Genomic DNA, 16,397 nt, shown 5'->3' with positions numbered 1-16,397 from the left:
TTTATCCATACATCAATGTTTTTCTTTCAGTACAAAGTACAACATTTGCATCTAAAATATAGTGAAACATTACATAGAATTACTTAAATAAAGCACATCCCCTTAAAGCATTTGAGTAAATTTCCTGAGTTATGTTCCAAAAAAAAAAAAAAGAGAAACAAAAGAAAAAGAAAAGAGACACTGGACTTACCATAAACAATGCTTTTCGAGTTTCAGGAAAGCTTTATAGGGTTTCATCACTGTGATGTGTCCTTTCTAAATAATAGACTTTTCTTAGAATGTAACATCAGTGGCACATCTCCAGGGGACCATTATTTTACAACATTTAGCTTACATACATACATAAAACATTTGTCGCTGTGGCTCAGGAGATTGAGGTGGTAACCTGTAGTTAGAAGGTTGGAGGTTCAGTCCCTGGGTGCTCCAATCTGCATGCCAAAGTGTCCTTGGGCAAGATACCTAACCTTGACTTGCCTCTGATGCATTCATTGGAATGTGAAAGCACATAGATGTAGAAGAGAGTGAATGTGTGTGTGAATGGAAGAAATGAGACATGTTGTATAAATGCTTAAGCAAAAACATGCTATGTCATGTTTATAATATATTTGATAGTTTTATATAATTACACCATTTTAAATGTCAAAAAACCAAAACATATTTTTGACCTGATAAAAGCACAGCTCTTACGCATGATACCTGCCTGTGGCACTGATGGCAAAGGAAGCTGTAATTGTTCAAAATACATTTTATTTTATTTTGTTTTAACAAATAAATAAATTGTAACCCTAAAGTGTTTTTCAAGTGTAATATCACTATAAAAGCTCGAGACATATTTTTTTTTGCATTAATATTATTATTATGTAGTTGAATTAATAGCTGAAGCAGAAGTTTAATGCATGAAAACGCGTGTTCAGTGGGCGAGGGTCCAAATGTTCTCAAATGTGCACCCCTCCGGTGGGGTTTTGTGGGAAATGCCCCTTTAACCACAACATGAATGGGGGGTACAATAGAGAACAGAACAGGGCTCGCTCGCCGCGGTCACGAGAGCTCCAGGGGAGTGACGTCACTTTCCTAAACCGGGCAGCGGCCGTTGAGTTGAGTCCCAAACCAGAGACGAGCAGGAGTCCACCAACAGCTCAACTTTTAATGAATGCGGGCCGAGGAGAGCCGCCGTGAAGGGTCGCGCCGGTTTCGCCTTCCGTATGCTCCCTCCTGGTCGACATAGCTCCACAAAGACTCGCTGTGTTCACACTTGTTCAGCGGCTAATCTGGTTTTAGCTATTTTTAAAAAGCGCTCGTCTCTTCTTTTATGTGTCTCGCGCTCCCCGCGACTCTCGGCACAAGGACTAGGGTAAGTGTGTCCGGTAATTTCACATCATGTAAGCAGTTTAGGTCGAAATGATGCTTAAGAGTTGAACTCTGTGTGAGTCCCGTTGGTGAATTTAAACGGAGCACCGCTCTCGTGTAAGTCCAATCTGATATCCAAGCTTTAACCGTGTCTCTCCGCGTATCCATAATATCCGTGTACAAAAAAGAAGAAGAAGAAGAAAAAAGAAATGTGGTTGTTTGATGTGCAGTGAGGCAAATATGCAAAGGTTAGTTGCTTGAGACGCTCGGGTCAGAGATGCTTGTTGACAGCAGTCAGTAGTGAAGTTTGCTTTTCAGCGGGACATCCTGGACAATTATTTTTTTTATTCTACTCCCGTGTTTTCTGCTGAGAAATTATAACAGCACATGCCAGTTTCATTGTACGCAAAGCAGGATTAAGGTTGCCTTATGAATGCGGTTGGCAAATAGCTTGAATGTTGGCTAGATATTGCAGGGGTTATTTTGCACCCTCCCACTTCTCTAATAAGACTTAGAAAGAGTTAATCAGATTTTAACTTATGCTTCTGTGCTTTCTACACATTTAAAATATGTTTATTCCTGCACCCCAGACTGCCAGTAATGTTTGCAAAGAATCTCAAATTGCTTACACTGTGCTCTGAGTTGTAATACAAGCAGACCTTGGAAATAATGAAGTAAGTTAGATGCCCAATTTCGGCAGGAATGTGCCAAAGGATATTTGGGGGTTAAATCACTGACAAGGTCATTTCAGACTTGAGGAACTGAAAATTACTTGAGGCAGTCAGGCTGCAAAAATACAGTCGCCAGACATCCCCAAGGGTTCTGCTGTGATTTATAACATCCTTGTAGGAAACGATAGAAAGCGAGGCATCGTAATCAGCAACAGGTTTAAAAGAGAATTGCATGTGGTACTATAAAAGAGGAGAAATTAAATGAAAAAGTGCTTCTGACATATAACAAATGTAGGACTCCTTTTGTCCCTTAGCGCTACACTACAACTCATTGATGAGGCTTTAGCAAACACTGCTCTTTAGTTTTTACAGACTACTTTTTGTCTCTGCTTCTGTGCTCTGTGTTTACAGCTCACCAAGGCTAACCTATGCGAATATAATGTTACAAAAAGCCCAAAAATCAAGTCTTCAGAAACACTGAGTCACATTTAAAATGGGAACTAACATCACAGAGGCTAAGTTTAAACATCTGTGTGGCTTTTTTTCCCCTCCCTTCTTCTTCGCAGTCTCGACTGAGCGATTGAGTGAGCGACTGCATGGGTCGGACTGAACATGAAGAGCCTCAAAGCCAAGTTTAGAAAAACTGATGTAAGTAATGTAACATGTGCTTCTGGCTATGTATGTTTTGTACATGCAACCGTGTGTGCACATGTGCATGTCTGCATGGATGAGTCACTGTCTGTGCATGTATGTCTTGAACAGTCGGCAATGATTTTTGGCAGAATTCCTCAGTTTTTGGACTCTGCAGCAGAAGCCTGTGGCTTGTTGATATTTTGATATTTTCTGTAGAAAAAAATAAATGGGTTTAGAGAACTAAAACAAATCATGATGCCCGTGTAATCCATTTTGGAGCTCTTTATAAACATACTTGATTTCGCTTGGCATGTCATGGGATTTTAAGGGCCCAAAAAAGGATGCAGAACTATTTATTGTGGTAGCTTTTTGCTTTTTTTTACCCTGCTTGACAACGTAGAAGCTATATGCGTTTCTCTTTGAGTCACTTTGGAAACTTTTTAAATGAATCCTACAAAAACCACAGATACGTCTGACTCTGCATTGCTCCGAATGAGAATTTGATCCTGCTGACTATGAATCATTCTTTTGGGAGGAATTGCTCCAAGGTAGTTCAGTCATTTGTTCGGTCACAGTCTGAGATGCTCCACACTCACAGGAAGTTAGGCGTCTCCACAGCGTCTGACTCATCTTTTGTCACAGTGACCCTAATGACACAGAGCCAAACGGCAAGACAGGAAAGGTCTGCAGAGTTTACTGGATTTAAGGAGGGTGTGTCAGAAGTGGAGACGTTGGCAGCTGTACTGAGGAATGGTATCTAAATGAGACGCTTGGTTTATGTAAACAGTTTCCATGTGATCAAGTGTGTGGTGGGGCAGGATGGTGAGCTCTGATTTAATGGCATGCTCTGCTGAGGGAGAGGGAGAGAGACTGATCTGCAGAGGAGGAATTAGGTGAAGTACATGCACCCTTTTATTCAATTATACCCACAACATGAGCTGCAAGGCATAACACGACTCGGGATTATTGTGTAGTGGGCTAGATGTGTGCTAGTATGGAGAAAATGAAACCCCCCTCGAGATCCACACGTAAAACATCAAGGAAAACAATCAAATGTGCACTTAAAATTATTCTGGGAACAACAAAACTATCAGCAATTTATTCCTAATGTTTGATTCCATTTTTTTTAAAGCTGCATCATTGCATATAAAATCAGAATCAGAATACTTTATTGATCCCTGGGGGAAATTATTTTTTGTTACAGTGCTCCATTATAAACCAACATTAAGACAAGACAGACAATACGCTAACTAAGAATAGTACCATATATATATATATATATATATATATATATATATATATATACATACATACATACATAAGTCACTCATAAATAAATAGCTGGAAAAGAAACGTGTAGTCAAAATCAATCAAATCTTAGATAAGGTCCCCCCCTTGGAATACATTTTCTGTTTTTGTACAATAACATCAGAATATTTAACAAAACCATTAAAAATAAATGGTTGTTATTATGAATATTTTGTCAGTTAATGGTTCCCAAAGTCTGGTGCTTTTTAATTTGAGTTATTTTTTTCAAGCATTTTGAGCCTTCATAACTTTTTAGGTACACCGCTGAAAGGTTTGTCAGAATGGAAATCAATTTTACACCTACTCTCGAAACCCTAAATCACAATTATTCAGCTAAATTTTTTTTTCCTGCAAGCGACATTGAGCATACATTATAGTTTCAGTAGCAAGCCTGCACCGAATTAGCATCTGTGATAGAAAGTAACAGAAAGAAGCATTGGTACCCTGGATTTTTGCTTTGTTTTCTGATAATTAACTGACGAAAACATCAAAATACCTAAGTGATTTTGGGTAAACCTTTAAAGTGTCACACCACCATGTGGGCTGGTCTTAGCACCCGCTGATTTCTCACAAAAATGACCCAGTTTTCTCTGTTTTGTCTCTACTGCCGAATATCAGTAAATTATTGCAAATTTATTCATTTATGTGGGAGGAGTACAATAGTGTCAATTGTTCTTGAAAATGTGGAGTCCAGCACTGGGCTCCAAGGTCAAACAGCTCCTTCCCAGTGCGTGTAATGGATGGTGTCTGCGTCACCTTTGCCAGGTGTTTTCCTGTCTAAGCCCCTGTTATATCAGTAGCAGTTGCAAATTGTTCGAGATGCTTTTACAGTGAAATGCCCATCCTCACTAAAATAGCCAGTCGTAGGTGGAATGAGAGAGGAAAGAGAGAGCTGTGGATGTGAGCGTTGCTTAGAAACAGAACCAATGCCGTTTGCTGTCATGCATGCCTTTGCAGACCTGCCACCCACATACAGTACACTATTGCACTTTTGATTGCTTGGACAATTCATTGGTTTGTCTCCTACTTTATGTAATTGGTCCCCATTTTTGTATTTGTAGTTTGATGTTTGGACCTGCACTTCTGTGCCATGCATAAGTCATAGACAGTCTTTTGATAATAGCTGTCTCTCTTGTAAAATTCCATGTCAAATTGACTATATTCAGGCAATGTTTTGCTGTAAAGTAGGCCATATTTTTAAATAATTTAATAACCTCATTGATCTCCCTGCAAAAGTGTCTGTTTCTTTATGGTACACGTTCCTCACCATCAGTCAGTATAACACCCTCAGTGTGTCTTGTATTGATTTTACTATATTCAGAAAAACAGTTTCTGTCTTACTGGCTGCTTGAAAAGTACAGTAGCCAACATTTTTTTTTCTAAAATGTTAGATTTTTTTTCACCATTTAATTAAGAACAGATGCTTAAAAGAAGCTTACTTAATTTTTTATTTTAAAAGCAAGAAACTTTCAGTAAAGCACACACTTGTTTTTATGCTGTAGAAAACTGGTTGAAACAGTACCAGGACTTCAGTCCACACAGAGTGATAAAACCTACTGGTCGTGATTAGGATATGCGGCACCAAAGTTTCACAGGCTGCTGTGTTTACCTTAGCCTATAGTCATTCCATTGCTTTTTACAGAAACCCTTAACAGCCATTAGTACTATTTCAGTCTGGCAGTGACAGATGCTCAGGAATGTCTCCCTGAAAAACAGAGGCTCCTTTAAAAGAGAAAATCAAAAAACAATAGTAACAGAAAGTTTATAAATAGCTTTTTTATGACATTAAGGTATTTCCAGACAATGTGCAATGGAAACTGTGGTTCAGTGTCAAATCTTAAATAAATGCTTCACTTTAACGATCCTTCTCCAGCTCAGCCAAACAAGCCTACAACACGAGGCTTAACAGGAAAAGACCAGCCTGTGTTAATGTCACAGTGTGATTTATGAGCTATAGAAGGTCAATGATAACACATTGAATACATGTTTTTTTCCAGTTTGAGAAGGGTTCATGATGAAAATTTATTCAAGCCGTAGCGTAGCTGTATATGACCTGTAAACTTTGTAATGACACATTTTATTCACATAAGGAAAAGCACGTGAAACAGATTACTTTACCAAAATTAAACTTCTATTTAAAACCAGGAAAACACCCTTTTCGTGTCTTTAATGCCACGTCTCCCACTCAGTTTTGTTCTAACCATTGCATTGTTAGAAACTGGGGTCATTTATTTTGAATATTTACTGGATTGCACTCTGCTTTTTTCTGACGTCCTGTCCTCCTTACCGTCATAATAATAATAATAATAATAATAATGAAACTTGCTGAAACGTCCTGTCCTCCTTACCGTCATAATAATAATAATAATAATAATAATAATAATAATGAAACTTGCTATTACTATTAAAGTTACTATTAACTATATATAACTGCTCAAACAAGTGAAGAAGTGGAAAAAAAGAATGCATTCAAATGCTATGCTCTCAAGCTGTTTCATGTGTTGTTTCACATGATATCTGGATTGGGGCAATAAACTTATTTGTTTCTTTCTCACCAACTGTATCTACAGAGAGGAGAGAATTTGAATGTTCAAAATAGGCTTTCACTTGAGAGAAAGCTGTGCTTTTTCCTATTATTTCTGGCTATTTTATATACAAAATTGTATTTTATAAACAAATTAAACCCCATTTAAAAAAAGCTAAGTAATTTGTATCAATAAGTGAAACCCTTTTATGCTACTCTTCCTTCTTCTCATGCTTACTTGCAGAAATTGTGCAAATGTGACATGCAGAATTTTCCATTTAGTGCAGCATAACAACTAGAAGTGTAATCTTAAAGTTTAATATTTAAACCTAGTATACAGTAACACTAATATGTTTATATGACATAACACCTGATCACCCTTTACACTCCCTTTTTGCCAGTTGCCCCTGCACAACTTAATCTGCGATAAAGACACGGACACAAACACTTTGCATGAATAGTGAATATTAAATGTGTTTATCATGGGAGTTACGTTCTAAAAATAACCTGCGATAGGTGAAATCCGCGAAGTACCCAGCTTTATTTTTTACAATTATTATAGATGTTTTAAGGCTTTAAAACCCCTCACTACACACTTTATACACTTTTCTCAGACAGGCACGAACATTTTCACACTTTTCTCTCTTGTTTAAACATTCTCAAAGTTCAAACCTTTGTAGAAAAATAAGTCCAGTATTATAGAATGAAACCAAAGATCAAACCTTGTTTTCAGGTCCAAAACATGGGAATACAGCAGCTGTGAGAGAATTCAACATTAATGAATCAATGGTACGGAAGTAGAGGAAGCAAGTTGAGTAACGTTTGACTTATCTGACGGATAAGTCAAACGGACGGATTTGATTCGCGCCTTATAATCCAGTGCTCCTTATGGTGCGAAAAATACGGTAACTTTACCTTCCTTTAGCATGTCCAGAAGTCCAACTTTTTGTGCGATGGTTAGCATCTTCATCTGCCTTTTGGGTGCTACCGCAGGCGCCTTTGACGGTGCAAAACGTTTTGTGGACATTTTTGTGTTTGTTGGGGAGAAAACTTACAAACATACGCTACAGCACTTCAGAGTCACACTGCTAGCGATCGAAGATTTATGTAAATTTGACAAGCTGAATGCATTCTGTGCTGTACAGGAGACACGGCACAGGATTGATTGACAATGGTCTACAGACAATCAGGACGCAGAACACAACATGCTGTTTTTACAAAAAAAAGCATGCAAAATTGCACACACAAAAAAAAAATTCTGCGAAACAGCAAGGCTGCGAAAGGTGAACTGCGTTATAGCGAGGGACCAGTGTATAGTGTGATCTTTCTTTGACTTTGTGTTTACTTGAATAAAAAGTTAAGTTTTGATGACGTCAAACTTGGCACGAATAGTTAAAACACCTCTGTCTTTGTGGTGTGTTGCTTTAATGTTTAGGCTGCTGTGGCAGGGTGTGTCACCTTCAGGCTTAAGTGTGATTACTTGTGAAAGAGAAGATGGGAAGAAGCCATTGGGGTTAATTGATCAGTTTTTAACCACACAGGAAAAAACCATTGCCCCTGTGTGATAGGATTTTTTTTTTTTTTTTTTGCCATCCTTGTGCTATATAGACTCACTGAAACAGTGGGTATAGAGCCCAGACATTGTAATTGGTTACTAATGCAGCTAAAATCTGATATTGTGGCATATAAAACTGTTTGAGTGAAATGTCACCTCTATCATAAGTCAACATTTGCCATTTTCCACTATGGCTTTACTAAACTGGCGTCATCATCTCTATTATCCATGACAGAAACCAGGGCTTTCTTTCCCCATTATGTTTAGCAAATCCAGTATCATTTACTTGAATTATTTTACAGCATGTAACAACAGGTTTGATGAAATAATAGACATGAATGTAGAAACCAGCTCAAAACTGTACAGCCAGGCACACTCAGCAGAATATGCAGGCAGGTTAAGTAGATCAGCTTCCTCAAATGCTGCGCTGTGAATGCACTGTGAGGCTGAGTAGTGTGAAAATGCCTCCTACGCTTGAGGTGATCATGCATTTCCAAGTTTAATATTAAACAGCGTTAATGCTGTACAAAGAATTGACTGCGAACACAGCTAAATGTGTGATTTTTGTCACAGATTATACAGCAGCGATAATAACATGGGTTTTTCTGCACTGGGGTCATCATGGCTGAGCTGTGCTCTGTCTTTTGACACAAATTCAGTGCATACCAATGCTTGATATAGAGGGAGTGGTGCCATTTTTGCTTTATCAGAATCTGCGAGCAGGTGTGCAGTTATGCAAGGTCAGTGAATCAGAAGAATTTCTCTTTACTGTTAAATGGAGAAATATCACAATAACTATGTTTGTAGCTGTAAGCTTGTCTGCTAGACTTTGTGTCTGCCTTGTAGTCCTTGTGCCTGAGCATCTCTTTGGACTATGCTACTGACATTTTGGAATTTATGGATCATTTCAGCTAAGCCTATTTACCCAAACAACCAGTATAATGAGGGTGCGTGCGTGTGTGTGTGTGTGTGTGTGTGTGTGTGTGTTGGAGAGAGACTTGTGTTTAAGAAAAGCAGACGGTGTAATCTGGTTTCTGGGAATGAGTTTGGCAAATAGCCACAGTGAGATTTAAAGCATTCTGCTTCAGCCATGTCTGAACAGTCAGCTTTCAAAAACTGTGCATTGGCAGTGTTATTAAAAAATATTTTAACTGTCTTGTTAAAATGAATTAAAACATAATTTAATTTAATTTAAGTTCAGTTAGGTCAATGTTACTTTATTTAAACATGTAAAAAAAACCAAAAAACTGAAGCCCAAAACCTTCTTTAAAGTAAGGTACCCTAAGGATGTAAACGCCTTTCAGTTTATTAATAACCAGCTTTGCAATGTAATATTAATGTACTTTTAATTAATTTAAATCTAAGCTGAACTGTCGAAGATTAATTAAGTGTAGAATATAGGCCAATGCTCAGAACCATATGTGGTAACACTTCTATCATATGTTACATATAATCTGTATATTTAATACATGTGTTATATATTGTGTTGAAATAATGTGTTGGCAAGTATTATCTTAGTTCTGTATTAGTGTAGATGAATATGGAAGTACTCAATATGGGAGTATTGCAAAATCACATTTGAATTTCTCCACCCATACCAATAGTAAGCTTTCCTTACTGTGTGTTTAATATGATTGTTTCGTGCAAGTCTGTTTTCTCTTTAACTAAGCTTAAACTATGTACTGTTTTTTGGATTTAAATATTTTGTGTAGGAAGCAGCCTTTTGGCTTTTAATTTGGAAGAGAACAAGTATTTAATTCCAGCACTGAGTAGCTTCTTTCAGTTCTTGGTCGTGCAAACACTTTTTGGTTGATAACAGAAATAATTGAGATTTCAGAACACCTCCCAAATGCTACTACAGTATAATACATAGTTACAGTGATATGATATGAACACTATTCTAAAAACATGTACACTCTAACTAATGTCACAGTTAAAAACTGTCAGTACACACGGTTACATTTACAAGGTTTTAACTGTTATTTTACAGCGTACCTATTCAAATCTATGGCAACAGATTCTTACTATAAAAAAGTAGTACTTTGCTCTAGAATATAGACTTTACAGTCTAATACTCTCAGCTTTGTTGCTGTTGTAAAAATAAAATTACAGTATTCCTGCTGTAAACTCTGAAGCTACTGCAAACACAGTAGGAATTGGCAGTGCTTGATCAAAACTGTTACTGTTAAATTAGCATTAGAAAAGTACATTTTTGTAGTCACTTTCCTGAGTGTTACAATGTCACTTATTATCTATTGTATCTACCATAACCACATATCAAAAAAACAACTTGCATAAAAATACTCGATGTACATGGCATATGCACAACAGAAATATAATTGAACGCAGCATTGGGTTGTTGTATAAAAAGTGCCTATCACGTCTATTGTGCACCAGGTAATCTACACAATTTCCCTGTTAAACTGTAAATTACAGGCAGCTAGATTTGATAGCTTTTCACTTTCATTTTACACTCTGTCTATTGTAATCTGTAATCTAAAACAACCGTTTTAGCACAGTTAGCTTGTTTACTGGTGTACTGTCCAAGAAATCGTCTTTGTTCTAGTTGGCCTATTTCCTGCACTGCAGAGTTATGATAATGCTGCTGTTTTAACAAACATCCTGAAGACAGCTGCTGGCCAGTCTGGTTGCCTATTACTAGCTAAACCTTAACACTCTTTTTAGAAACCGTTTTGATGGTTTCTAAGAACAGTGTTTCCATCAGTTTTAAAGCTTGGAAAAGAAAGAAACTATTGTATTATATGGCATTAAAAGTTACAGTAGCATACTGTCAGTATTGTTTCTTCCTCAAAGGCATTCTTTTAATTATTTAACCTTTCACCAAAACAGCGTAATTTTCTTTTTACAGTGTCATGTAACATTTTTGTAGCATACTTTTTCTTGATTGTGTCAATAGTTTGAGAAATCTTCACTGACTCTCGTGTGCTTCGACCTTTTGAGGCCGCATTAACAGCTTGGTCCCTGCGGTTTGAGCAAAGCTTCTATAAATGAGTTACCTTGCTTTAGCTGTTATCTGACTCTCAGCGTCTTACTACCCTCCCCCAAGCACATTTTCACAAGCTGGACAGTTGTGGACTGAGATGCAGACACATACTTACACACACACTGATTGACTGCATGTTATTGTCTGTGTATTCAATTATTGTTGACAGTGGTCCTGGTGTTATATCCTCTTCCAGCCCTTCAAACTGCCAGACTGCTTAAACCTGCTCCCCCAGCTGCTGGACTAAGCAGGATTACACACTCACACACATTCAAACACATGCATATATTCACATTCATGCGCAAAGACCACTATCAGACACACACATACCCATGCCTTATCATCCAGCCTCTCTGTGTCTAATTCATGTGTGGATTATGCGGTCTCCTCTCACTTGGCACAGCTGTTCCATAGCATAAATTTAACGGAGCTGCTAGAATCTAAACTGTACACGTAGCTTTTGCTGTATTTTTGCCATATTCAGAATATGTAGCGTCTGTATGTGGTTGTGCAAAAACGGGAGGAATGGATGTCCATTTCATCAGTCCTTATCAGGAGTGATGAAATGTGTCCACTGTGTTAACTGGTGCAACAATGCAATCATAATCACATGCTGATCATCTGAAAACATTTATAAAAGAATGCCTTTTGCACTGGGTGGTTAAACATTGAACCAAAATAATTTACTGGGTTATAAACGCAGAACATCAAGGAAAATCTTAGAAAAACATTACATTCTATTTTTCCCCCCTGTAAAGTGTAAGAATCACTGTAATATATTTGTTCTTCAATTAAAGAAGTTTTCCTTGTAAGTAAGCCATAGACTGCACTTGGCAGTGTTTGATTAGGCCCAGTCTAAGTTGGTTTGGCATTTAATGGTTTGTTCTGGCTGGGTGTAGTGAAAAGGGTATTAGTACTGAGAGTGACAGTAAACCCTTAGGGACAGGCGGGCATTAATCTGGGAGACTAGGAGGAAGGGTTTGCATCTGTCTGTGTGTGTGTCAATTGTCAGCAGGAGATTAGGGAGTACACAACTCTAACAGATAATTATGACACTTGCTGCATACAATCTGAAAATATTGTATCTTAGAATCAGTTGAGAGAATATTCCAAAATGTCAAAACGCACATGTAATGGTGATTATAGGTTCAAAACACTTGCCATATAGTCACAGGAGCTTTAGAAACCTGGTACGGCTCACCAGCATGAACAATGAAATGGAGCTAAAAGCTTTCATCACTTAACCATTTAATTGATTGAAAATTGGTCATCTAGCTGGATAGTGAGCCTTTGAGATGCATGTTTAGTATACCAGTATTGGTTCTTTATAGGCTGGAGTTAGTCAACTGCTGACAGCACTTGCAATGCTCTCATCATTCCAGATTTACTCCACAAGAATATTAAAGAATACAGCCTTGAACTAGTTTCAATTAATCCAAGGAAAGGCAGAAGAAAATAGCTTAGGGTCTGCTTAAACATGGATCCAATTAAAACAGGACTTTCCCATGGGATCCCTTTATTTCTTATCGCCTGTGCACATGAACTGCAGACACACTGCTAGAAAACCTGCTCGTCAGCAAATACATGAAACGCAGAGCGTGTAAAGAAGAGCCGGGTATGACGAACCTGGTGCCTGCATGTGTTTGCATGCTCATTTATGTGTGGGTGTATGTTTGTGCATGGGCTAGTTTGTTGTCTCATGTGGGTGTGAAGACATCAGTGGTGATGTAAGGTTAGCCTGTTGGCTGCCTTGTGTGAGTATTGATGTAATCATGTCTGAGAGAAAGGACATTTATCAGACTGGGTTTAGGAAAAAGCATGTGTTACATCCAGCATAGCATGACTGCACTACATGTAGATGAAGTAATGAAGTAAGTAAGACCCAACAAATCACTGATAAAAATGGCGGAACCTTTAAAACAGACAGAAACCGATAAAGTGAGTGAAAGGAGTTCAGTTAATGGGGAGTAGGGAATGAATACTGCGATGAAGTCATCCTGAGCAAAATGTGACAAAAAGATGATATTACAAGAGCAAAGAAATAGTGATTGTAAATGATGAGGAAAGGATGAAAGTGTGTAAGAAAAAGCCTATTTCTCTGAGAAGGGTACTTAGGCTCCCTGCCCCCAGTTCAGTTCAGACGGGTTGTTTAGTTTGGCCTTCTCTGAACAACTGGAACAATGTTCATGCTAGGAGATGGATGGAGGGAGGGTTAGACACAGTTCATCTGAAAAAACTGAGACTTTCCTTTTTAAGAGACTTTTGGCATTGTACTTCTGAGAACAGTTTGCGAGACGTGTTTCTTGTTCTGTGTAGTGGTTTAAAATTAAGTGAAGCAACAGACAGGTTTATGTATAAGATTGGCGCAAAGAGTTCTAGCTTTTAGCTCAACACAATGTCTTTTTTAAAAAAACAAACAAAAAACCCCCCAAAACTTGATACACATGCGAGTCTACAGTTGAGTGTGTTTAAACTGGCTCCTATCTTGACTGAAGTGGAACTGTGTATTTTTTTTATACTCCCTCAACTTTATGAGCAGCCCTCTAGTGTAATGAGGCTGGTCGCTTTCCAAGTCTAGCAGTGTTTATTTATAGGGCAGGAAAAGCTATTTGTGTCAGGAGGAAGTGTTGTACGAGAACTATTTTTTAACTGGAGGTCCCCTTGCACACACAAAGCCCCCATGCTGGACATCCTATGCAGTCCTTTGGCTTTAAAATTGATTCGAAGTAGGGCTGAACGATATATCGCATTTGCGATAATATCGCGACATGATCAAGTGCAATTTTCTAACCGCAAAGGCTGCGATTATACTGCGATTATATTATACAATTCATGGGCTGCATCCTCCTGAGGCCGCATTTGTAGACCGATTACGTCACAGCGACGCGCCGAAGGCTGTCCAAATTACTACCATATCCCAGAATTCATAGCGCGGCCCAGCCAAACTCCAGTTTCCAGCAATGGCGGCCGCTACTAAGTTTTAAAATTACTCATACTAATCTTTCTGGGTCACAAAATAAACTTTTAACATATTTTCAGGTGAGAAAGTAGTTGTGTAAACATCAAATATCTGCTCGGTTTATCAAGATATCCCATATTTGCAAAAGTGCTTCGACGTTTTCAGAGGCGTCTGCTACCCACCAGCTCGACAGCTAGCCGGGAGCTCGAGGGTTACTGATGCGGCCGAGAACGGCACAACTCCCGGCACATCATTTTCAGATCACCGCGGAGTTTCGCTGCTCGGGTTAAACGTAATATATAAGTCACTTAGACAACCTAAAAATGTTATTGTTGGGCTTTTTTCAGTGTTTTGTTTGTTCGTGAGTAAATCGGTTTGGCTGAGATTAAAGTTATTAGATTAGATAAAATGAAACTTTATTAATCCCCCGGGTGGGTTCCTCCTTGGTTTTCACACAGCTGACTAAACGTCAAACAGAAAACTTATTAAACAGAAGTATGAGACAGTCGAGAATTTACACCAGTGTCTGGTTATATTTTAGATAGCAAGAAGCAGACGGCCGAGTTTATTAAACTCCACCGAGACAGCGGTGACGCTAATCAGAACTAGCCTTCTGATTAGCTAATCAGAAGGCTAGACCGTCCAATTTCACGCCTTTAAACTTTAAAGGCGTGTTTGTGTGTGTGTTTATACAATTGCTATTATGTTTGCACTTTATGTGTAATGTTACTGACTGTAGAGATCAGTAAGATGTGTGTATTTTTTATTTATTAGTTTTATTTATTTAATATTATTTTTTAATTGAATGACTGTCTAGTAGTTCACAGATGTCGAAAAACTGAGTGTGGTAAAGCCACTGATTTTTTTTTTATGTATATTTCTGCAATCTGCACATTGTACTGACTTTCATTTTAATGTTTACACCAGGGTTCCTTGTCAGCACTTTATGCTCAGATGTTTGTAAGCTAAAAATAAACTATTGTGTATGTTCAAATATACTGTTGTGATTGAAGAAGTTAAATAAAAATGTCAGTCATCAATTCATGCATCACCTCATGTCATCATAACAGAGGTCTGTGTTCCAGGAAAGAACAGTTTAAAATTAATGTAATATAGTATTGGCCATACTATATGATATATTGCTTGTCTTTGTTTAATAATACAGAAGACAAATACCTTAAAAAATAATCGCATATCGCATCGCAATCGCAATATTGGGGCAAAAAATCGCAATTAGATTATTTTCCATAATCGTTCAGCCCTAATTCGAAGTAGTGTATTTTATTGAAAAAAAAATTGTTAATGGGTTTCAAGTGATCTACTGCCTGTTTATAGTCTAAGGAGGTTGCAGTCTGTAATACAGTTGGTTCATTAAAGCTTTAGCTTGTACACAATTAGCTGATCCTTGTATTCACAGCAGATGTGAATGAGCACATAGTTACAGTGGGCTTTGCTCAACAGTTGGTCTTATTGTTCCTGTAACTGCACAAGTTGTTTATGACAGGAGCACAATTAAAGCTATAAAAGCAGAGGCAATTAGGAAGGTTAACTAATTTGTGTTGTTAATTTGTGTGTGTGTTTTAATAAGACAGCGCTTAGTGATGAAGTGAAAAGAATGGAGGGATTTTATGGATGTGCTCACAGTTTTGTTTTTTGTTTAGTTTTTTTTCCTGTCTTTATGTGTACTGCAGTGTTGGCTAGTAGAGCAGGGCGATATGGCCAAAAATATTTATCACGATATATATTTGAAAATTTGCGATAACGATATAACCGACGATATAATTGATGCGAGACAAAATACAACTCCACAACATTACTAGCGCAAAAAGACAACCTTCCATTTATTTTCACTTAAACAAGAAGCTGGTTTTTATGTACATTAAAGCTTTATAAAAATGTAACAGTGCAAATGCAAATTCCTTGCTGAAAGTTTAACCAAAAGGCATTTCCAGTAGAAATGGGATGACATATCCTGAGCATAACCATGTATAATATCCACTGAAGTTAAAAAGAGGTGCTTTGCAACATTAAACTGCAGTGTGCAGTACGCATTTTTCGGACCATAAGGTGCACGGGATTATAAGGCACATTAAGCGAAACAAAGCAGTCAGATAAATCAAACTTTATTAAACTCATTCTTCTTGCTTCCTCCACTTCTGTACCATTGATTCATTAATGTTGAATTCTCTGGCAGCTGCTCTATTCCCATGTTGTTGCAGTATAGTAATGACTAACCTCGTATTGTGGATGGATTATCTCAGTTGTTCTCCTGACTGAAGTTTGGTCCGTTTACAGCATCCTGCCATGCGATTGCATTTGTCTCTAACTATCAGGAACCTTAACGTTAACTTTTATAAGTGGAAAAGTGTTAGTGTTCGTCCTCCAGCTTCACTGTT

The 16,397-nt window shown here is 37.8% G+C and overlaps 1 protein-coding gene across 2 annotated transcripts in view; it reads left to right on the top strand.

The window, feature by feature from the left end:
• Positions 1–1,041: 1,041 nt before the first annotated feature.
• The window catches only part of rai14 (retinoic acid induced 14), a 58,846-nt gene continuing 43,490 nt past the window's right edge, over positions 1,042–16,397 (top strand). For both annotated transcript variants that reach the window (XM_004538205.4, XM_004538204.4), the window contains exons 1-2: positions 1,042–1,351; positions 2,585–2,666. In XM_004538205.4, coding sequence (XP_004538262.2) covers positions 2,631–2,666 — 36 coding nt within the window. In that variant the 5' untranslated portion in view covers positions 1,042–1,351; positions 2,585–2,630. The remainder of the gene's footprint in view (positions 1,352–2,584; positions 2,667–16,397) is intronic.

Source organism: Maylandia zebra, linkage group LG7, assembly GCF_041146795.1.
Source record: "Maylandia zebra isolate NMK-2024a linkage group LG7, Mzebra_GT3a, whole genome shotgun sequence".
In the NCBI taxonomy this organism is placed as follows: domain Eukaryota; kingdom Metazoa; phylum Chordata; class Actinopteri; order Cichliformes; family Cichlidae; genus Maylandia; species Maylandia zebra.
Note: the sequence above shows the minus strand (reverse complement) of the source record. Positions and strands in the feature narration are given on the sequence as shown.